Genomic DNA, 22,917 nt, shown 5'->3' with positions numbered 1-22,917 from the left:
TGGATTTAAAATTTTAAATAAATTAATTTTACTTGCATATATTATTGGCTTTGTGTAACAGAAGCATTAGCTGTAAATATAGGCAAACTTAAAATTTATCTCGTTTACTTCCAGTAATGCTTTAAAACGTATTTGGCTCCTATTATATTCTCTAGGAATTAGGAGAAGCCCTGTAAACTTCAATTTTCTTTGGGGGAAAAAAAAAAAGTAGTGTTCCTAAAGACAGGAAAGATTTATGGTGGCATCAGGAAGAGCCTAAATATTTTGAGGTTTATTTATCTCCTTCAATTATTTTCCCCACCTACAGTTGCAAATCTTTTCCACTCTCTTTCTTACTGTCAGGACGCTTAGGAAATTGCATGTTTTGAAGACTCAAATCCACTTAATAGCTCAAAAAACTGCTGCACTTTTTGTCAGCATTTTAAAGTTGTGCAATGATCAGTCTTGACCAGTAGGTGGTGGTATCCTACAGGAGAACTTCATGCTTCTGCGTATAGACCAGAAAGAAACCTCACATAGTTTTAACCCATAAATTTGAGATTATTTATTCCCTGAGAATTGGGTAATAATCTCTATTTAAATTTAAAAAAAAATCATGGGAAAATTTCCACTCACAGATTTTCTTTCTTAGGTCATTCATGTTTGCTAAGAGAATTTCTTAAAGGATAAACTATGGTATGGTTAAGCAATCAACTCCTTTTCTATTTACCATATTAAGATGGAAAGGTTCATTTTAATTTTTAGTCTTAAAAATGTTTTGCCTATTATTTCTTAGCAGTAGTCTTTACTTAAATTCTTTCAAACAAACTCGCTTTGAGAATCTTACATATCAGTTTTGTGGTCAGCTTAATTCAGAAAGCTGCACACAGCAAATCTAGAGATGATTGTTTTAGGGGGAGGTTATGGTATATATTTATGCTTTTCTTTCTTTTTTTATTGTAGGAGAATTCCAGACTCCTTCAAGAGCGTGGTGTGGCCTATATTAATGCTGATTCTTCTATAGAAGGTGAATCTCATTGGTCTTGTAGGAAAAGGTGTGATCATGGTAGTAGCAGCCATTTAGTTCCTAAATTATGCACTAATAAGGAAGGCAAATCCATCCCATGTGTTGGGATGCCACCCTTGCCTCACAGCAGCTGTGAAACCTAGAGTGCTCATCTGGGAAAGCAGCCCTCTCTGATTTGCTTCACCTGGCAGATTACCTTGTCTGCACTAGGGATTGTAAATACCTGTTAAATGAATCAGTAAATCATAGAACAGAAGATTTCTGTGATTTTAGAATGGGGTAGCAAAAAAGGGTAATTTATTTATTTATTTTTTTTTTATGAAATTTATTGACAAATTGGTTTCCATACAACACCCAGTGCTCATCCCAAAAGGTGCCCTCCTCAATACCCATCACCCACCCTCCCCTCCCTCCCACCCCCCATCAACCCTCAGTTTGTTCTCAGTTTTTAACAGTCTCTTATGCTTTGGCTCTCTCCCACTCTAACCTCTTTTTTTTTTTTTTTCCTTCCCCTCCCCCATGGGTTCCTGTTAAGTTTCTCAGGATCCACATAAGCCATACAGAGAAAGACAAAAAAGGGTAATTTAAATATAATGCTAGTTTTATCATATCATGTGGATAGATTTGGGAAGAAATACTGATGTCCAGGTATATTTTTTCTTAAATATTTTTTTCTCCTATTCAAGAAATAGTTACTGAGCCCTTCTGTATGCATTGTATTTTCCAGTATTTCAGAGGAATCAGAAGTTAGTAAGTCTTGCACTTGGAAGTTTGTGGCTCAGTACAAACGAGGAAATAAATTAGTCTAGGATTCTAATATATGCAGGTACTATAAGAAGGCTATAATGAGGCTGGTCTGAGAGTTCAGAGGAGAGAAGAGTAGCAAGTTCAGGAAAGGCTTGAGAAATGAGACAGACACTCAATACTGGCCTTTAAGAATGGATCTGCTTTTGATAAGTAGAGATTCAATCGAAAGGACATTCTCAGGTCTATTTCCAAGATCGAGCAGTCCGTTGTCACTACCCTCCATACCCATTCATCTATCTGTTCTTGACTACATGCAACTTCCCAGACATTGCAGCTTCTGTTCTTTGTACTAGGATGGCTGTTCCACACTCACTCTATCTGTTTCATTCTTACCCTTACAGTCTTCCTGAAATGGTACTTTTTCAGGGAAGCCATGTCTGTAGCTCTCCTCATGACCATTACTAAACAATTATTTGCTTTACAGACTACTTCTGTTACTAGGCTATATTCTTCAGCAAGTAACAGACAGGATCTTTCTTGATAACTCCTGGTTTCCTAATGTCTTGTTAAAGACACATGAGTTGCATTCATGCAGCAAAGAATGAGTCAATGAAGGGGAGACTTTGAGAATCTTTTTGGTAGTATATTGATAAACTTATCACATCCACAATAATTGAGACAATGCCTTTTGACAGAGGCATGTTGGCATTGACATTTCTTCTTTGTCCAGGTGTCTAAATTACATCGTCCCCAAGGTGGCTCACACAGTGCAGTTCAGTAATCCTTTCCCCCTCCTCTTATAGCCATGGTGAAGGGTGTGGCCTTATTCGCGGCACAGCCACTTCCTATTTGTATGACCTCAGCTTGTTACTTATCTTCTGTGTCTCAGTTTTCTCAGCTCTAAATAGAGTTGCCAAGAACATATACCTCAAAGGCCCTTAAAAGGGCAAAAGAGGTTAATATTTACAAAACTCCCACACCTGTGCCTTGCACAGGGTAAAAGTTCAAAAATATTAGCTTGGAACTATTACCCATACTTAAAAACAAACACATGGTAGGATGAAACCCCTTCGCTACACAGAATAAATACATAAACATATATTTCTCAAAAGCAGAATAATGTTCTCTTTCTTGCTAGCTTTGTTTGCAAGATTTGATTTTTAATGTATATTTTTAAATCATTGCAATTTGTTGATTATGTCACTCCTTGCCTTAAAATGCTGCATGGTCTCCCCATCATTTTCAAGACCCAGAGCAAATGACACACATGTTACCCTAAGATTAGGACACCACTTACCTTACTTTGGTTTATATTTAAAATCTTATTAAGTATGACTTTTTAAAATAACACAATAAGTGATACACTGGCTTTCTCATGTTAAAATGCAAAATTTACAGACAAAGCAAAAATCTTTACAAATGTCAAACTCAGCCCTCTCTCTGAAGGTACTACTGTTCTCAGTTTGGGGTGTTTCCATCACACTGACATTCATATATAGAACTCAGCTCACACAACCTATCAACAGTGTCGGAGGTACTCTCTTAAGGACTTTATGTGTAAAAATTTATTTAATACTCACAATCATCCACTGAGGTGAGTACTTTATTGTCTCCCTTGTGTAGAAGAGGAAACTGTGAATTCAGAGGGATTGAGTAATTTTCCCAAGATCACACAGCTAGTAAAGGATTGAGCTGAAACTCAAATCAAGCTGGTCAACTTTATCCTTCTTATCCCTATATTCTGTTCCCCCTCACTACCTTATACAGGTTTTCATTACATATTACATCTTACAGGCTAAATGGTCCTGCATCTCGCCTTTTTCATGCAACAGCATATTATGGAAAACTTTCCATGTCAGTATATATAGATCTATTCCACTTGAAAATTAAACTTCTTCAGTGTATTCAACAGAACAATTTATGTCTCAGTTCTCCAGCTGATGGTCAGATTGTTTCCATTTGTTGCAGTCAATATCTTTTTTATTTGCCTGCCTTACATTTTTCTACACAAGTCGAGAGTGGAGAACTACAGTATCATTGCTTGCTCATGGTATATGTGCAATACATTGCGATAAATGCTGCCAAACTATCTCTCTGACCCTCTGGTTTACACTCTTATTGGCTATTTATCTGTTTTAAAAATTGCGGTAGCTAAAATTTGTGCATATTTCTTCTTCCAGTTGAATTTTATTTTATTTTAATTTTTTAATTTATTTTTTGGGGGGAGAGCATAAGGGAGAGCAGAGAGAAGGAGACACAGAATCTGAAGCAGCTCCAGGCTCTGAGCTGTCAGCACAGAGCCTGATGAGGGGCTCCAACCCGTGAACAGTGAGATCATGACCTGAGCGGAATTCGGATGCTTAACCGACTAAGCCATCCAGGTGCCCCATCAGCTGAATTTTAGAACCAGCCTTTCAAGTTTCAGGAACAATTCTGCTGGGGTGTCTACTTATTTTTAAAGCCTCAACTTTTGCCGTTCCTAGACATGGATCTTAAGCTTTGAGATAAGAGTTTCTGGCCATTCTCTGAGCACATCATGTACTTTTATATTTCTGGGCATTTGTACAGGCTATTCCTTGATGAAGTTGTCTTAACTTCCCCTTCCCCAGGCCCCCAGCCTGTTCTAGTCTCTCCTCGCTGTGCTCCCACAGCTACTTGAGGGCACCTCTCCTGGCTGGTTTGCAAGATTCTCAAGCTCATTAGACATAGAATTCCTGAGGAATGGGAACCCCATCTCTGCTCTGTATTCACAACTAGATGGAGAGCACCTGCCTTACAAATGCATTTTTACAACAGATATTTATTGGGTAAATGCTAAATGCCAAGACTGTACTAAGCCCTGGGGATATGGCAACAAATAAAAAGACTACCTGTTCCCATGGAACTTACAGTCTGGTGTGAGGATGGCAAATAAAAAGGCAAATATTTAACACATGTGGGAGGTAACTAATAAGGAGAAAAATAATCCAAGGTCAAGAGAGAAAGAGTAGCTAGGATGAAGGGAAGAGAGGGTGCTCCTTTAGGTAGGGTGTTCAGGGGACAACTCTCAGAAAACATGACATTAGAGGTCTAAGTGAAGTGGGGGAGTTTTAAGTCATGCAGATGTAATGCAGAATGCTGTTCCAGGCTGAAGGAACAGTATGTGCAAAGACCCTGAGAAGGTCCCTGCTTGGGTAGAGTGGGATGTGAAGATTTGAAGAGGTGACGGGGGTTGTTTCTTGTATGGAACTGAGGACCAAGGTAAGCATGATGAGTTTTATTGAGTCATGAGTTGGAGGGTTTTGATTGGACTTAGGTTCTAAAAGGATCTTTCTGGCTAAAGAGTTAACACTGGTCTTTGAATGAAAGAATGAAGTAAATGAAATAAAAAAACCATTCTTTCTTTATCTTTAAGGAAACTATACTCTACGAGTTGATTGCTCCCCACTGATGTACAGCTTGGTATACAGCCTAACAAAGGAGGTAAAATAATTACATATCATTTTCGAAAATTTGAGTTCTACAAATGATGTTTCATTGAGATACCATTATTATGTTAAGCAGCTGCCTTGTTTTATAGCTTGTCTTTTTCTCATAGAGCAAATACCCACTCCAGAGAACATTGCATTGAATAAACTATTTACACGTGTTATCCCATTTCCCCCAACTGCCCTGAAGCAGCCTTTGGATAGCATTGCGTCTACCATCCCCATGTGAAATGGAGAACACTGAGATCAAAAAGCATTAGCCACCAAAGTCACACAACTTGTGCAGTAGCTGAACCAGGACTTGGTCCTGTGGTTTAAGTCCTTAATTTTAAAACTGCTTTATACTCCTTCATATCATGATACCAGTTATCCCAGGATGCAGGAAGAGTTAAAGTTTCTAAGTGATTGAGAAAAGTATGTGTAAAAACACCAAGTACTGACTCCAAGGTCAAATCAATTTGGGGCAGAGGCTAAGTGAGACCATGTACCCCCCTTTCTGACTTCCTGACTTGAGCTGCATTCCACTGAGCCCCACTGACCTGGGCTGACAGCTAAAGTTCTCTTAGTTCTGACAGAGGCACAAGGTACAGAACCTGCTGGAGAGACAGTGCCCGAATTCCTGTAGGACTGACAGGCAGCTCTTCACTTTAGTTGTCCTGCTCCTAAACCCACTGGGACTAAAGTTAGTCATAATGAAGAAGTTGTTGCATGACAGATTTTTGTTTTTGTTGTTAATTATCTGATTTGAACTGGAAAGGAAAAAAAAAAGAGTTGCCTATTTAATGGAATTACCAACTGAAGTATAAATACCAAGAAAAACACAATTATTGCCCTTCAGATAGGGATTTTAATATCACTAACCTTTGGTTTCAAAAGCATGGAATTTCATCTTATAACTTAACTTCCTCTATAGGAATAGAAGCAAATTAATTTGAAAAAAATGTATTCATGTCATTACTCAAGATCTGCATCATTTGCCTGTAATTTTTATCAGTTTCCATGAAATGTATAAAAACTGTAATACCTGAAAACAGGGTATTTCAGAGAAATTTCACCATTCATGTAATTTAAGGTAAATGCTGAGGAAGCTTGGCAGTTATATTTGTTTTCTGGGTGGTTTGGTGGCACCCAGGGACAATTGCAAACGCAGCACTCTAAGTCAGAGTCGATGCTTTACAGTTTTGGCGGTCTGTGTTATTCTGTTTTGTTTATTGGGGGAGAGGGATTCATAGCATTTTAAATTTTAGTGATGAACTGAAAATATAGTTATGTATTTCTACACTATTCTAAATATGCATTTATTTTTTAAAAAAATTTAATGTTTATTTTTGAGAGAGAGAGAGAGACAAAAAAAGAGAGAGAGACAGAGTGTGAGTGGGGGAGGGGCAGAGAGAGAGGGAGACACAGAATCCTAAGCAGGCTCCAGGCTCTGAGCTGTCAGCACAGAGCCCGACAAGGGGCTTGAACCCACCAAACGTGAGATCATGACTTGAGCCAAAGTCAGAAGCTCAACCTCTAAATTTGCATTTCCTAGAATAAACGGAGTGGTACTGTCCCTTATATCAAGGTTTTGTGTAAATTTATAAGCTCGAGTGAAATTATTTTGTGGCTTTATTTATTCATATTTTGCAAGTTAAGATGTCGACATAATTTCTGATTCTTTCCCCATCCTTATGCAGATTTATTTGTATTCCCATAGACCTTTGCACATACCTAGCACATTGAATTTCACATTTTTACTTCTAGTTCCCACTAGTAGAAAGTATCTAATGTGTCTTTTTGAGCTTTGTTTTCATGGCATTCACAAAAAGTCTTAAACAATATAGGTACTCTATTAATTTTTGAAAATTGAATTTGTTGAAAAACAGAACATAGGACTTTTATTAAATGTAAAATAAAAACAATTGTGTACCATATAATGTATATTAAATAACCTGTAAATAACTATAGAACATTAATTGAAGTTGAGTTTGCAAAATGTTTTTGGGATAACATCTAATGTTCTAGATGTCAAGTATAGGTTTAGAATTCAATAATAGGTCATATTTTTCTCCCTCAGTTTTCTCATCAGTAAAACCAGAAAATGTAGTTAAAGCCCAGTATTTATTGAAATTACAATAAATACTCAATATTAATGCATTTGTTTTTATTATGTATTATTTAATGACCTTTAGCGACCTTACTAGCAAGAAGCGATATTAAAAGAAATACCTTCTCTTAACCACCTTGCTTCCTTTCATTTTCTTTTTTATAAGAGAAGTATATTTTTGAGAGCAGCCTTCATGCATTCAGAAAAAAATAGACCAAAAAAATCTTATAATAGGACTGTTCATTTGAATATGATGGCTTGGTAATAATTAGGCCTTCTTTTCTATACACTTCATGGTTTTTTTTTTTCTTAAGTAGCTCCACCTGTATATAATAGCATGAGCATTTTACCATATTGTCAGAAATTCGTTATTGTAATTCTTAATGACTGCTAATAATATGAATTGCATCACTTGTTTTGCTGAATATAGTTTACCTGTTCATTCCCTGGCTGATGGACATTTTGATTTTAAAATATCTGATTTGTAAGTATTCTCTTTTTTTCCCATTTAACCTGTGTAGCTCCAAAGCCCTGATGAAGGCTTTGAAGGCAAATCTCTTTATGAGAGCTGGAATGAAAAAAGTCCTTCCCCTGAGTTCAGTGGCATGCCCAGGTAACCATGCAAACAAGAGTCTCTGTTGCATACAGTACGGGGTTGTGTTGAAAATGAAAGTGTATTTTCTCTCAATGATAAAGGAAAGGCAATGCTTTGGTTCACAAATAAAATATTCTTGTGTTTTGAAGTTAAATCTGTAGGCTATCAAGAAATGGTTCTTTTTTGAGTAGGCACTATATACACCTGTTACGTAAGTCAAAAGTATGGTAGAAAGTACTTCCCCTCACAGTTCTGTCCCCCAGTTACTAGATACATTTTCTCTTTTCTGAATATCATACAGTTAACAAATATTTTGGTTACTCTAAGAAAAATATAGGCATCATTTCAGTATTGGTTGTGTCTTCACAGCAAATTACAGGAATAAATCTCTCAGAGATAAAGATTGATTAGAGATGAGATTATAGCTTTAAAGAGTATGAATACTTAAAAAAAATTTAAGGGTAGTATTTACATCTGAGTTATCTAAAAAATTTCTGTTTCTTTTAACTTCATCATGCACAACAAATACAAGTAGTAAAATAAGTTAATGAGGGGAAATATTTTCCAGCATAATGAACTTGTTATTTTGTTTCATTATTTTGTTAATGAATCTTTTTAAAAAAGTAACTTACATAGGTGTGATATTGTGATTTATAATAAGAAGTATATATTCAATCTTTGGCCCCTTTCCTGGCAGAGAGAACTTAAATCTTTAGAATTTTCTAAGTGATGAAAGAGATAAGGGTGCCTCTTGTTATGTTAACAGGGTAACCTTTGGATCCCCACCTAAGGATGAGGGCTGATGGCCAGGAGAACCAACCACATAATTAGAGGGTTGGGACTCTCAGTCCCACCCTAGGAGCAAAGGTTGAATCAATCTGCAATGGGCAATGATTTAATGGATCATGACTTTCTAATGAAGCTTCCATAAGATAGGGTTCAGAGAGCTTCCACATTGAGTGGCACAACTGGGGAGGGCATGGAGCGCTCTGTGCTCTTTCCCCACATCTTGCCCCTTGTGTCTCCTCCACCTGGCTGTTCCTGAGTTGTATCCTTTTATAACAAACCAGTGATCTGATCGAGTAAATAAAATGTTTCTCCCAGTTCTGGGAACAGCTCTAGCAAATTAATCGAACCCAAGAAGGAGAACTGGGGAATCTTTAATCTGTAGCCCATTGTTGAGAAATCCACCTGGGTTTGTTTTTGGCTTCTGAAATTAGAGGAGGGGCAGTCTTTTGGGATGGAGCCATTCACTTATGGAGTATGGTGTTATCTTCAGTGTCAGAATTGAGTTGAATTTTAGGACACCCAGTTGGCATCCCAGAGAATTGCTTGTTGCTGGTATGGGGAAACACCACACACACCCCTCCACATGTTGGAATTGGGTTCAGGAACCCAAGAGAACAATGGTCACTACTACCCAAAACAGTCTTAAGGAAGTAGATACTCCATGATCAAAATTGATATTCCTCTCAATTATTTTTTGTTGTTACTTGCCTAACATGATTTTTATAATTAAAAATTATATTTATAGTAGAAAGAATGGAGTTTAATTAATCTTTAATCTGTACTCCCTGAAGAAATTACTCAAATAATTTCATGTTTTAATCCCTATAAGGATTAGCAAGTTGGGATCTGGTAATGATTTTGAGGTGTTCTTCCAAAGACTTGGAATTGCTTCAGGCAGAGCACGGTACACTAAAAACTGGGTAAGTCTATCAATAAGATTTTCAAGGTTATTTATGAATATATTTTAGCTAAATAAATAATTCTGAATTTTAAAAAGTGAGTTCAGCAGTAGAGAAGTAGAGGAATTTGAAGCAGATGTGGTTGAGATGGTGCTACTACTAATGGAGTAGTTCCTGCATCTGGTATTTTGAGCCTTTGAACTTGAACTTTGATGAACTCCCTTAAATATGTTTTCTGTTTCATTAGATGGCACTGCTTTCATGCAGTTACTTACACTAGAAATGTCAACATTGTCTTTGATTCCTCTCTACCTGTTATCGTTCAAAATTAGTTATTATCAAGACCTGCAAATATTTGGATTTTTATGTCATTAGCTCCCCAGTCATTAAACATGAAAGTTTATTTATCACAATAGATTATCATGATGAATAGCACAATAAACCATGAACACCTATACAAGTCCTAATTTTTTTGGCTACTGTTGTTTCTAATGATGACAATGACACTTATAGTTTTTATTTTTATCAAGGCAACCTAGGAACATAGTTCATAGAATGTCATACAGTCTGTAAGAGTGTGTAATGAAAAACAGTGGTCCTTATCCCATATCCATGCTTGTCCCACTTCTGATTCTGCTCAACAGATTCAGATTTTTTCAACTTTTTAATTGTTTTATTCTGCTATCTGTCTGCATGCTGACAATATTCTCATGCTGCTATTTATTTTTCGGTGTTATGTATTATCTGTTTACATCTCATTAGGGAAGATGGCATTTAGCTCTTTATCACTTTTTCTCCCAACTCCCAAGTACTTTCCCTCATTGCATTTTCTCAGTATATACTTGTACCACACTTGTTGATTAGAATATCTTTTTTCTTCTCCATGTATCCATAACTGGTTCACCACAAACTTTTAGTATATTTAAAAACATCAGGCGATCTGGCAGATTTCATTTTCCTTGGAATCTTCTCCTGTTACTCTGAATTCTCTGCTTGTTCTCTTCGCCTGTGGCACATCCTTGCCTGTGAAATTTTCCTTCACTGAGAAATCTGAGAGCACCTTCATTTCTCTCCTGTTTCGCATCTTCTGTTTCCTCGATTTTGTATCTTCCTTTTTCTTATTTATTCTTTACTGTTTTTGGAGTACATCCTACAAGAACTTCTCGAAAAGGGTGTATGAAATCTAAAGCCCTTGCATGTCTGAAATGCATTTCAACTACACACTATTCTTTCTCAGTTTGCCTGGGCACAAAGCTTTTGGTTGAAAATACTACATCCTCAGAATTTTGAACTCATCACTCAATGACTTTCAGCCTTCAGGATTGCTGTTGAGAAATCTGTTGCTATTTGATCCCTGATCGCTTCGCTTTTTTTTTTATTTTATTGAAATATAATTGGCATTCAATATCCTATTAGCTTCAGGTGTGCATCATAGTGATTCACTATTCTTATACATTACAAAATGACCCCCACAATATCTAGTTAACATCTATCAATATACAAAGTTATTATGATATTACTGACTATATTTTCTGTGCTGTGCATTACATCTCCATGACTTAATTATTTTATAACTGGAAGTTTGTACCTCTTAATCCCCTTTACCTATTTTGCCTGCCCTCTAACCCTTCCTGTTTCTGATAACCAAGAGTTTGTTTTTTGTATCTGTGAGTCCGTTTCTGTTTTATTTACTTAGTTGTTTGTTTTTTTTAGATTATACATATAAGGGAAGTCATGTAGTATTTGCCTTTCTCTGTCTGACTTATTTCACTTAGCATAATACCCTCTAGGCCCATCCATGTTTCAAATGGCAAGATTTCATTCTTTATGGCTGAGTAATATTCCTGTGTGTGTGTGTGTGTGTGTGTGTGTGTGTGTTCATCTATTGATGGACACTTAGGCTGCTTCCATGTCTTGGCTATTGTAAGTAATGATGCAGTGAACATAGGGGTACATGTATCTCTTTGAAATGGTGTTTTTCTTTTTTTTTTTTTTTAACGTTTATTTATTTTTGAGACAGAGAGAGACAGAGCATGAACGGGGGAGGGTCAGAGAGAGGGAGACACAGAATCTGAAACAGGCTCCAGGCTCTGAGCTGTCAGCACAGAGCCTGACACGGGGCTCGAACTCACGGACTGCGAGATCATGACCTGAGCCGAAGTCGGCCGCTTAACCGACTGAGCCACCCAGGCGCCCCTGTTTTTCTTTTCTTAAGATAAATACCCAGCAGTGGAATTGCTGGATTGTATGGTAGTTCTATTTTTACATTTTTGAGGAACCTCCATACTGTTTTCCACAGTGGCTGCACCAGTTTGCTTTCTGTGCAATATTGCACAAGGGTTTCCTTTTCTCCACATCCTCACCAATATTTTCTATATTTTGCCTTTTTGATCATAGCCAGTCTGATGGGTATGAGGTGATAGCTCATTGTGATTTTAATTCGCATTTCTCTGATGATTAGTGATGTTGAGCATTTTTTTATGTGTCTGTTGGCCATCTGTATGTACACTTTGTAAAAAAATGTTTATTCAATGTTTATTCCTCTGTCCCTTTTTTTTTCCACCTTTGCCCAGTTTTTAATTTGGTTGTTTGTGTTTTTGATATTGACTTGTAAAAGTTCTTTATGTATTTTGGATAGTAAACCATTAATGAATGTATGATTTGCAAATATATTCTCTTTCTCAGTAGGTTGTCTTTTCCTTTTGTTGACTGTTTCCTTCACTTTTTATTTTGATGTAGTCCTATGTATACCTTTTAGCCTTTGCTGCCTTTGCCTGAGGATACCGGTCCAAGAAAATATTGCTAAGACCATGTCAAAGAGCTTACTGACCATGTTTTCTTTTAAGAGTTTTAATGTTTCAGGTCTTCCATTCAAGTCTTTAATGCATTTTGAATTTATTTTTGTGTGTGGGATAAGAAATTCGGTTCAATTTCATTCTTCTGCATGTAGCTATACAGTTTTCTCAGCACCATTTATTGAAGAGACTATATTTTCCCCACTGTACATTCTTGCCTCTTTTGTCATAGATTAAATGACCACATATGCATGGATTTATTTCTGGGCTGTCTATTTCATTCATTGACCTATGTGTCTATTTTCATGCTGGTTCTATGATATTTTGAAAGGAAGGTTTTATACCTTTCATGTTGTCCTGGTATATGTGTGTGCCTTGGTTGGTTAATACATTTTTTCTTTCACTGGGCTGGGCACAGAGTGGGCCTTTGGTCTGGAAACCTATGTCTCACATTTGGAGGGAATACTTTTTCCTTTGATCACTTCTTCCCTCTTTCCTCTTTTTTGAACTATTAGTAGTTGTTTAATACCTGGGGATTCTTTTCTACTGTATTTATATTTTATCTTTTGTTTCTATCTGTGTCTTTTTTTACCATCTGGAATATTTTTCTCAATTCTGTCATTCATTTTTAAGTGATATCTTTATTATTATTATTATTATTATTATTATTAAGTCTCCCTCCATTCCATACAGTACCTCCTTACTCTGAGTTGATTTTATTTTAATTTGTGTGATTGGTCTAGTATCTTTCATGTCAAGGCTGTTTTCAAATGCCTGGTCATCTTTGGCAACCTGTCTTTTAGGCAAGCTGATTGAAGTCCTGTATACAAGGGTGGCACTTGTCAAATGGGAAGCTTCTGAGAAGAGTGATCAAGAATGCCTATTCTGGTTGCGTCACGGGGAGGCAACAATTTGAGAATCTATATGTCTTTTCTCTTGGACTAGTTATTCTCCCCAGACAGGAAATCTTTAATCCTGCCTTTGGAGTAGGAAGTTAGGGAAGGTTAGATGGGGGTAGTGATGAGTATCGATGTTCATATTATCTACATTTTACTTGTGAGAAAACTACAGTAAAGAAAGGCTAAGAATCTTTGGGTTAATAAACACTCAAAAGTTATTTGGTAATAAATCCTAAAGCCTGGATTCAAACTCTGGTTAATTTTAGAGTCTTAGTATCTTCAACACACCACTGTATAAAGTGTTCTTTTATATCAATAAAAAATGAGCAACTAAAATGATAAGCTACTAAATAAAACAGGCAAAAGGCATAAATCAGCAATTCAGAGTTGGAAAGGTCCTTGCCTCTTGGCTTTTGTGTATTTTCTTGGTTTCTTAGATATGTCTGAGCATTCCTTCTCTCTCCTGAGCGAGACTTTGGATCCATTACTGAACTCACTGTGCCCATTCTTCACACTTCACACACTGCTTGTCAGAGAATGATCCGTTCGTGGCATTTCAATCATTAACAATTTGCAACATTCCCCTATATAATATGTATATAATACTATTTCCTTGCCTCTACCAATTCTCTGCCTTCTTAAATTATTTGTACTGAAATGAAACATTATCTTGTCTTTAAAGTTTCAAAACGTTTTCCCATCTCCTGTGTTCTTGAAGGCAAGACTGTTAGGCCTTTCCAAATAATTTTTATGCTATCATTTATGTTGTATACACATATTTTTTAATTACTAAAAACCTGGGGTGTGTTTTACTATTATAATACTAACCCATTAGTAAGTGGCTTATTGAGGCACTGAAATACTTTCCTTTATTTATTCGTTATTGGCCAAAACAGTTTTACTAATATTAATAGTAAATATGATACTTTGCATTTTATTATAAGCTATCTTACAAGAGAAATATTTTGTGTTTTTGGTTTTCTGTGTTTTTTTCCTTTTCTTTTTTTTCTTTCTTTTTCTTTTTTTTTTTTTTTTTGTAGGCAACAAACAAATTCAGGAGCTATCCACTGTATCACAGTGTCTATGAAACTTATGAACTGGTGGAGAAGTTCTATGATCCAACTTTTAAGTATCACCTCACTGTGGCCCAGGTTCGAGGAGGGATGGTGTTTGAACTGGCCGATTCCACAGTGCTCCCATTTGACTGTCGAGATTATGCTACAGTTTTAAGAAAGTATGCTGACAAAATCTACAATATTTCAATGAAACATCCTCAAGAAATGAAAATGTACAGTGTGTCATTTGGTAAGCTTCTTCCTCTTTCAAAATTCATTATCTCTGGGTTTTATTTAATCTCCAAAATACAATGACCTACTTTAGTGCATTTATTAATTATTGCCATTCCATGGGATCAGATACGTTGTTTACATCTATAAAAGTGCTTTCCATTTCATTGATGCTCATCTTGTAATATTTAATTATAAATACCTTGTCAAATGCAAAAGAGGACAACTTCCTGTATTGTTCCCTTTGCATAAGCCATTCATCAATGCCATTAGGGCCTGTTTCTATTTCAGATTCACTTTTTTCTGCTGTGAAGAATTTTACAGAAATTGCTTCTAAGTTCAGTGAGAGACTCCAAGGCTTGGACAAAAACAAGTATGTTGTACATTTTTAAGTTATGCATATATTAGATACAATGAAAAAGAGATACTAATTGACATGTTTGTTGCTGAAATGTCTTTGGAAAGTGTTTTGCTGATTTCTGTCTCCACTGTAATGTATCCTATACAGGGCTACCATATCTCTCCAAAACTCATTCCTTTTTTTTTTTTTTTTTAAGTTTTTATTTTTTTATTTATTTTGAGAGAGAGAGAGAGCACAAACAGGGGAGGGGCAGAGAGAGGGCGGGGAGAGAGAGAATCCTAAGCAGGCTCCACACCTTCAGCACAGACCCTGACGCGGGGCTCGATCTCACAAACTGTGAGATCATGACCTGAGTGGAGATCAAGAGTTGGACACTTAACTGACTGAGCCACCCGGGTGCCCCATCTCCAAGACCCATTTCTAACATTCGGAGTGGCGGCTGTGCTGCTGGGAAATGCCAGTGCCCCTTTACTATCAGCTGAATAGTTATGAAATTCCCACCTTCGCCCTGAAGGTCCTTCGCTCTGTGACCCCAGCTTTTTCTAGTTTTATCTCATTCTTTCAATGTTTGTACATCATACTCCCACCAAATTCTCCTATTCCCAGAGCACACCTTCTTTCTCCCTCTTCTTAATGTCACTACCTCGGAGTTCCTCATTTCCACTTCCACCTGACAAGGTCTTTATGCAGCATAACAAGTGTTGTGAAGCCGTTTTTCTTCTAGTAGTAAGCGTTTAGGATCAATTCTGTATAAAATCGCAAAAGTAAAAGATAATTGGAACAGAATTTTTAGATGGGAAAAAAATAATGGGAAGGTATTAAGGAAATTTTTTTAAAGTAGAATTTTGAGAGTGAACATCTTCTGTATATTAAACTTATTATGAAGTTACAAATATCAAATCCTTGGGGACTGATGCAAAAATACATAGAAAGATAAGAGCAGACAGTCCGAAAATAGATGAGTGACCTTTAAGAATGTATTTATAATGAAGGATACATCAAAAATAAATGGAGAGGAAAGACATATTCAACAATAGTGATGTGTAAACCTTTTAGCAGCTGATAAGAAGTTGAGTTCAAAAATCTCACTTCACATCACATGCAAACATAAGTGATGGGTATAGAAGAATTCTTTACTAAAAATTGAAATTTCTTGGAAGTGAAATTCAAGTTTAGACACAACAAGGAAATGAGAAAGCAATGAGGTTTGAGGACACCTAAATGGTTAATAATATGAAAATTAATCATCCAAAGCAAAGATAGAAGACTGGGAAACCTCTTTTCCCACAAATATGGAAAGGGAATAATATAATAAATGTCATAAACATATTTTTGAAAATTGGTAAAAAAAAATCCAAAAGAACAAGGTTGAAAATGTTGGCAATGGGCAAGACAATTAAAAAAGAAGATACTACCAGTACAGAAACAGAGACAAAAAACCTTCAAATTCACCACTAGTTAAAAATTACAGATGAAAATAGTGTTGTCCTATCTTCATATCAACTAATGATTTAAAACTTGGTCATACACATTGCCCCAGATGGTTCACTGGAGCCAGCATTCTCACACTCTTTTGATAGCATTATGAATTGCTTTGAAAACCTTTTTGAAAAAGAAAATAAATAAAAAATAAAAACCTTTGGAAAAGCGCAAACTCATACTGCTAATGTTTCAAGAGCCGTTTACAGAGTTCTTAGACTTTGGCATAGTATTTCCATTTCTTGGACTTTTTCTTCAGGAAAGAGTTTCAAGTTTGGAAAGAGAAAAAGGGCTTCTCAGAGAAAGATAGGAATTATAATACCGAATAATTCCAAACAGTCATTACCTAAGAGGGGAGAAATTAACTAAAAAAATTAGTTGTCCACTAATTTGAATAATTTATAAGCATTAAAATAGATGATTATAAAGGAAATATAGTGTAAGATATTTATAATAAAATGTGAAACAAGCAAAAATATGTAAAATTTAAATAGAGTTTGATTATACTTTTATTGAACAAATATAGAGAAAAACTCAAGGTAAACCAATTAGTATAATAATTGTGTTATTCTGGGGTGGACATGAGGGTTTTTTTTCCATATACTTTCCAATTCTTTCCAAATTTTTTATGTGGGTAAAAAAAAAAAAAATCTACAACGAGAAATAAACTCTAAGGACATTCCAAACACCATATATTCTATGAAGTTGATTTTCTATCTTTAAAAAAAAAGATACTTCTTCTTGCGGGCACAATGCCTTATGGGCATAGATTATGGTTTTCTAGGACATTTGGCTTTCACTTTTGATATTTCTGTATTTGTCCTATCCTCTCTAAATAGTAGTTAAGGTATAGTTTGTGTCTCCGCACTATGTTTACAAATCCTGAAACATCTGTAAAAATGCATTACCCATGATAGTACTAAATGCTGGCTAAAGTACATGAAACTGAATGTTGAATTTCTCAACCCAAACTTTGAAATCCAAGGAAAAGACACTTCTTTAATTCTGCTTCTGCTGAATCAATCCCTACATCCATCAAAGGATTCAGAAAGTTGTCTCCTTGGTACCTTCATGTTCACATAGTATTCAACCTGAAGACTTATTCGTTCTTCGGTTGTCCTGGGAAGGTCAGCATACTTCTGGAATGCAGAAACCCCATTTACTTAAGTCCCGTGTTCTCAGCATTTACCTCCCAGCTATTTCAAACTAGGTTGTGCTTTGTACAAGGAACAGCATGGTTTTTCAGTGGTAGCCTCAAGATCAGAAATCCAGAGAGAGGTGTGTGTATATGTGTTGTTGTTGTTGTTGTTGTAATGCTTTATGAATTTGGTTCAGAAACCTTTAGTATCTTACTGAAATTGTGTTTTATGTAGTTGTCTCCACTGTTAGTTTATGTGAGGTGTTCACAGGTAAAGTTTACACTGAGTTTACCTTGATACTATCACAAAACCTGAGTTCTTGATGTTGAATAAATAAATGTTAAAAATAGCTCAAACCAGATTATGGGGCCTTTAGTTATTTTATTTTTCCTTTTGTCAACATAGTGCAGTTGAAAGAATAGTTCTGAGCTTCTATTTCATTCTAAAACTTTCTAGTTGTGAATGTGGGCATGTTATTTAACTACTGAGTCTTAGTTATCTTAGCTATGGAATGGGACTGCTTTCCTGCCTAACTTGCAGGATTGCTCTGAACATTAAAGAAAACATTACTGGGGTTCCTGGCTGCTCAATCAGTAGAGCAGGAGACTCTTGATCTTAGGGTCGTGAGTTCAATGTTGGGCATGGAGCCTACTTAAAAAGAAAAGAAAAGAAAGAAGACATTACATAACCATTCAGAATAGTAATTGGCATATAGGAATCAGTAGTTATTATTAAAACTAAAATATAACAAAATAAAGAATTAAATTATTTAACAGTTCTCAATAGTTAAATTATAGCAGAATTAATATGTTGAATTTAATAACTCATTGTTCAACTATTCAAAACTTGATACATTTTCAATGATATCGAATCATTCTTATTACAATAACACCCCCCTCTTTGGAATATGAATTCTGTGATAGCAGAAATATCTGCTATTTAAAAAAAATTTTTTTTAATGTTTATTTATTTCTGAGACAGAGACAGAGCATGAGTGGGGGAGGGGCAGAGAGAGAGGGAGACACAGAATCCGAAGCAGGATCCAGGCTCTGAGCTGTCAGCCCAGAGCCCAATGCGGGGCTTGAACTCACAACCCGTGAGATCATAACCTGAGCCGAAGTCGGTCGCTCAACTGACTGAGCCACCCAGGCGCCTCTAGAAGTATCTGATATTTGATAACAGCAGACATTCCAGTCTTGTTAAAAGGATAAACACCATTTCTTGTGTTTATTATAGTTTATCTTTAATAACAATGAAAACATTAGCTGTCATTTGGTAAAATATGTATAATTTTCCAGGAACCTTACATTAACATTAATAGATTATCCTTCTTTACCTCTTTGCTTGGGAACTTATCCTTCTCTTCATGAGCTATCCCATTCCATATTGAAGTGACTACTTTGAGTAGATTACTAGAATACCTAAGATGAAAAAAGTCTTGCCTATTTTTAAATGCCTAGGTTTGTCAATTCATTATTATTTCAAAATAAATAAAAATTACTGTCATCTTTTCAATTGGAAAGTATAACTTCATGTGCTTTTACAAGCCCCAGGAGAATAGTATTTTATAGGTTTCTTTAAATGTAACTGTGTATGCTGTTCTTAATTTGCATATCATAGGAATTTAAGATATATTAGTTGTGTTTAGTTTTGTTCTGAATTTTATTATTTACTTTTTTAAAGTTTATTTATTTATTTTGAGAGACAGAGAGTGTGAGCCAGGGAGGGGCACAGAGAGAGGGAGAGAGAGAATCCCAAGCAGGCTCTGCGTTGTCAGCACAGAACCTGATGTGGGCCTCTATCTCGTGAATCATGAGATCATGACCCGAGCTGAAGTCAAGAGTTCGATGCTTAATGGACTGAGCCACCCAGGCAACCCTGTTTTGTTCTGAATTTTTAGTTTGCTGTGTAGTGTTCACATTTTCGTGAAGTGACAACTGTATTCATTTTCTTTTTTTAGCCCAATATTATTGAGAATTATGAATGATCAATTGATGTTTTTGGAACGAGCATTTATTGATCCTTTAGGATTACCAGATAGGCCTTTCTATAGGTAAGGATACAAATATGACTATTGGTTATATCATTCTGTCTTATTTTTTGCACTGTGGAAAAACTATAGCTGATTTCTTGTAAGCAAATAGAAAATTTCAAAATATATATAGTAAATGATAAATATATTATTTCTTCATATAATGTAATATGATGGCTATATACCTTTCTTTTTAATTTTTTTTACTTCTGATAATAAAAGAATATATGTTCATTGTAGGAAATTTAGAAGATTCACAAAGTCACAGGTAGGAAATAAAAATATCCCCAATTCCATCAGTTAGTTTATGCTTATATTTTGGTTTAGATAATTTTAGCCCCTCTCTCATTTTAAATATATTTGTGTTTATGTATGTATATAAGACATAATAAATATATGTGAAATGTATATAATAAATATATATTTACTTCCCTAATGTTCACATTTTTTACTAATTCTTGACAATCCTAAATATTTCTGATAAACATCAGTGGTGAACATTAGATTGATCCTACTGAAAGTTGCAGAATGAATTAGATCACTGACTAACAAGAAATAGCCCCATCTGTCTGTTTATAGATTATCAAAGGATCAGAATTGGGCATGATCCAAGCATGGTAACTCATTTCCCAATGGCAGCATGATTGTGCCTCTTTTCTTACCTCTTTGCTTGGGAACTTACCCTTCCCTTCATGGGCTATTACATGAACTGACATAGATCTTTTCTTTTCTTTTCTTTTCTTTTCTTTTCTTTTTAAGATTTTAAATTTATTTTGAGACAGACAGAGGCAGTGCGAGTAGGGTAGAGGGAGAGAGAGAGAATTCCAAGCAGGTTCTGTGCTGCCAGCTGCACAGAGCCCATTGTGGAGCTCGAGCTCACAGAACTGTGAGATCATGACCTGAGCCAAAACCAAGAGTCAGACACTTAACCTACTAAGCCACCCAGGGCCACTATGCCCTGACATAGGTCTTTTAATAAAACATCACCTTCTACCTAGGTCATGTTAAACTTTCAAGGTTGTTTTTAATAGTTCTTCATACTTTAAGGTAGGCCTTCTAACATGTTAGTGTGTATTCCTTTTTAACGAGAAAAACACAGTAGTAAGTTGGCAGGTCACAAACAGGACTTTGATAATCACAACTGTGCTACATTTCAGGGGGTAAAGTGGGATAGTGAAAAGTCAGTACTTACTTGCAATGTAACTTGAGACTGATCCCATAATCTCTCATATCTTAATTTCCTCCTTTTTGAAATGCTAAAATCAACTTTGTAGAGTTTATTTTCAAGGGTTAGAAAAATTATAGGCAAGTTATATAACAAGCATGATCCCTAGTAGGTGCCAACTATTGTGGCTCTTGTTATTTTTGTTGCTATGAACCACGTTAAGTCATCTGTTTAAAATAAAAACATAATTAGATAAAGGTTTTATATCCGCAATATATAAAGAACTTTATAATTCAATTAAAACGGACAGAAGACATGAGTAGACATTTTTCTAAAGAAGACATACAGATGGACAACAGATGCATGAAAAGATGCTCAGGGCACCTGGGTGGCTCAGTTGGGTTAAGTGTCTGACTCTTGATTTCCACTCAGGTCATGATCTTGTAGTTTGTGTGTTCGAACCCTGAGTTGTGCTCTGCGCTAACAGTGCAGAGCCTGCTTGGGATTCTCTGTCTCCCTGTCTCTCTCTGCCCCTCCCCTGTGCATTCCCTCTTTCTTTCTCTCTCAAAAGCAAATAAGTAAACATTTTAAAAAAAGAAGAAAAAGAAAGAAAAGATGTTCAACATCACTGATCATCAAAGAAATACAAATCAAAACTACAATGAGATATCACCTCCCACCTGTCAGAATGGCTAAAATCATCAACACAAGAAACAGCAGGTGTTGGTGAGGCTGTGGGGAAAGGGAAACCCTCTTACACTTTTGACAGGAGTGCAAACTGGTACAGTCACTCTGGAAAACAGTATGGAAGTTCCTCAAAAGGTTAAGAATAGAATTACCCTACAATCCAATAATTGCACCACTAGGTTTTTACCCAAAGAATAAAAAAACAAAACAAAACAAAACACAACAAAAAACTAATTCAAAGGGGTACGTGCATCCCAGTGTTTATAGTGTTATTATCTACAGTAGGCAAACCATGGAAACAGCCTAAATGTCTATCAACTGATGAACAGATAATGAAGAAGTGTTATGTATCTACAATAGAATACTACTCAGCCATTAAAAAGAATGAAATCTTGGGGTGCCTGGGTGACTTAGTTGGCGAAGCGTCTGACTTCGATTCAGGTCATGATCTTGCAGTCCATGAGTTTAAGCCCTGCATTGGGCTCTGTGCTGACAGCTCAAAGCCTGGAGCCTGCTTTAGATTCTGTGTCTCCCTTTCTTTCTGCCCCTCCCCAACTTGTGCTCCATTTCTCTCTCTCTCTCTCTCTCTCTCTCTCAAAAATAAATAAACATTAAAAAAAGAATGAAAGCTTGCCATTTGCAACGATGTGGATGGAGCTAGAGAGTATCATCCTAAGCGAAATAAGTCAGAAAGACAAATACCATATAATTTCACTCATATGTGGAATTTAAGAAACAAAACAAATGAGAATAGGGAAAAAAAGAGACAGAGAGGCAAAACAAGAAACAGACTCTTTTCTTTTAAAGTTTATTTATTTATTTTTGAGAGAGAGAGCGAGCACATGCAAAGTAGGGAGAGAGAGAGAGGGAGAGGGAGAAGACCAAGGAGGCTGTCAGCACAGAGCCCAATGTGGGGCTTGATTTCATGGATGTGGGGAAATCTCATGGTATCCTGAGCGGAAATCAAGAGTAGAATGCTTAACCAACTGAGCCAACCAGGCACCCCCAGACTCTTAACTATAGAGAACAAATTGATGGTTAACAGAAGGGAGGGTTGAGGGTGGATGAAATAGGTGAAGGGGTTTAAGAGTACACTTTTCATCATGAGCACTGAGTAATGTATAGAATGTTAAATCACTACATTGTACACCTGAAACTAATATTAACTGGAATTAAAAAAATTAATGCTTATTTATTTCTGAAAGGGAGAGAGAGTGCAAGTGGGGGAGGAGCAGAGAGAGAGGGAGACATAGAATCCAAAGCAGGCTCCAGGCTTTGAGCTGTCAGCACAGAGCCCAACACGGGGCTAGAACTCAAGTACTGTGAGATCATGACCTGAAGCAAAGTCGGCCGCTTAGCTGACTGAACCATCCAGGCGCCCCATTGACTAACTGGACTTCAAATAAAAACGTAAAAAAACAAAAAAAGTCAAAACATAGTTAATTAACACACACTTCATAGACTGGTCTTTGGAAGTGACTA

The 22,917-nt window shown here is 36.1% G+C and overlaps 1 protein-coding gene across 1 annotated transcript in view; it reads left to right on the top strand.

The window, feature by feature from the left end:
* FOLH1B (folate hydrolase 1B) overlaps positions 1–22,917 on the top strand; it is a 66,893-nt gene that overhangs the window by 43,532 nt on the left and 444 nt on the right. The window contains exons 13-19 of the mRNA XM_030333699.1: positions 943–1,006; positions 5,148–5,215; positions 7,831–7,922; positions 9,523–9,613; positions 14,327–14,591; positions 14,864–14,945; positions 19,512–19,604. Of these exons, the coding sequence (XP_030189559.1) occupies positions 943–1,006; positions 5,148–5,215; positions 7,831–7,922; positions 9,523–9,613; positions 14,327–14,591; positions 14,864–14,945; positions 19,512–19,604 (755 nt within the window). The remainder of the gene's footprint in view (positions 1–942; positions 1,007–5,147; positions 5,216–7,830; positions 7,923–9,522; positions 9,614–14,326; positions 14,592–14,863; positions 14,946–19,511; positions 19,605–22,917) is intronic.

The sequence above is a fragment of the Lynx canadensis genome, chromosome D1 (assembly GCF_007474595.2).
Source record: "Lynx canadensis isolate LIC74 chromosome D1, mLynCan4.pri.v2, whole genome shotgun sequence".
NCBI lineage: Eukaryota > Metazoa > Chordata > Mammalia > Carnivora > Felidae > Lynx > Lynx canadensis.
Note: the sequence above shows the minus strand (reverse complement) of the source record. Positions and strands in the feature narration are given on the sequence as shown.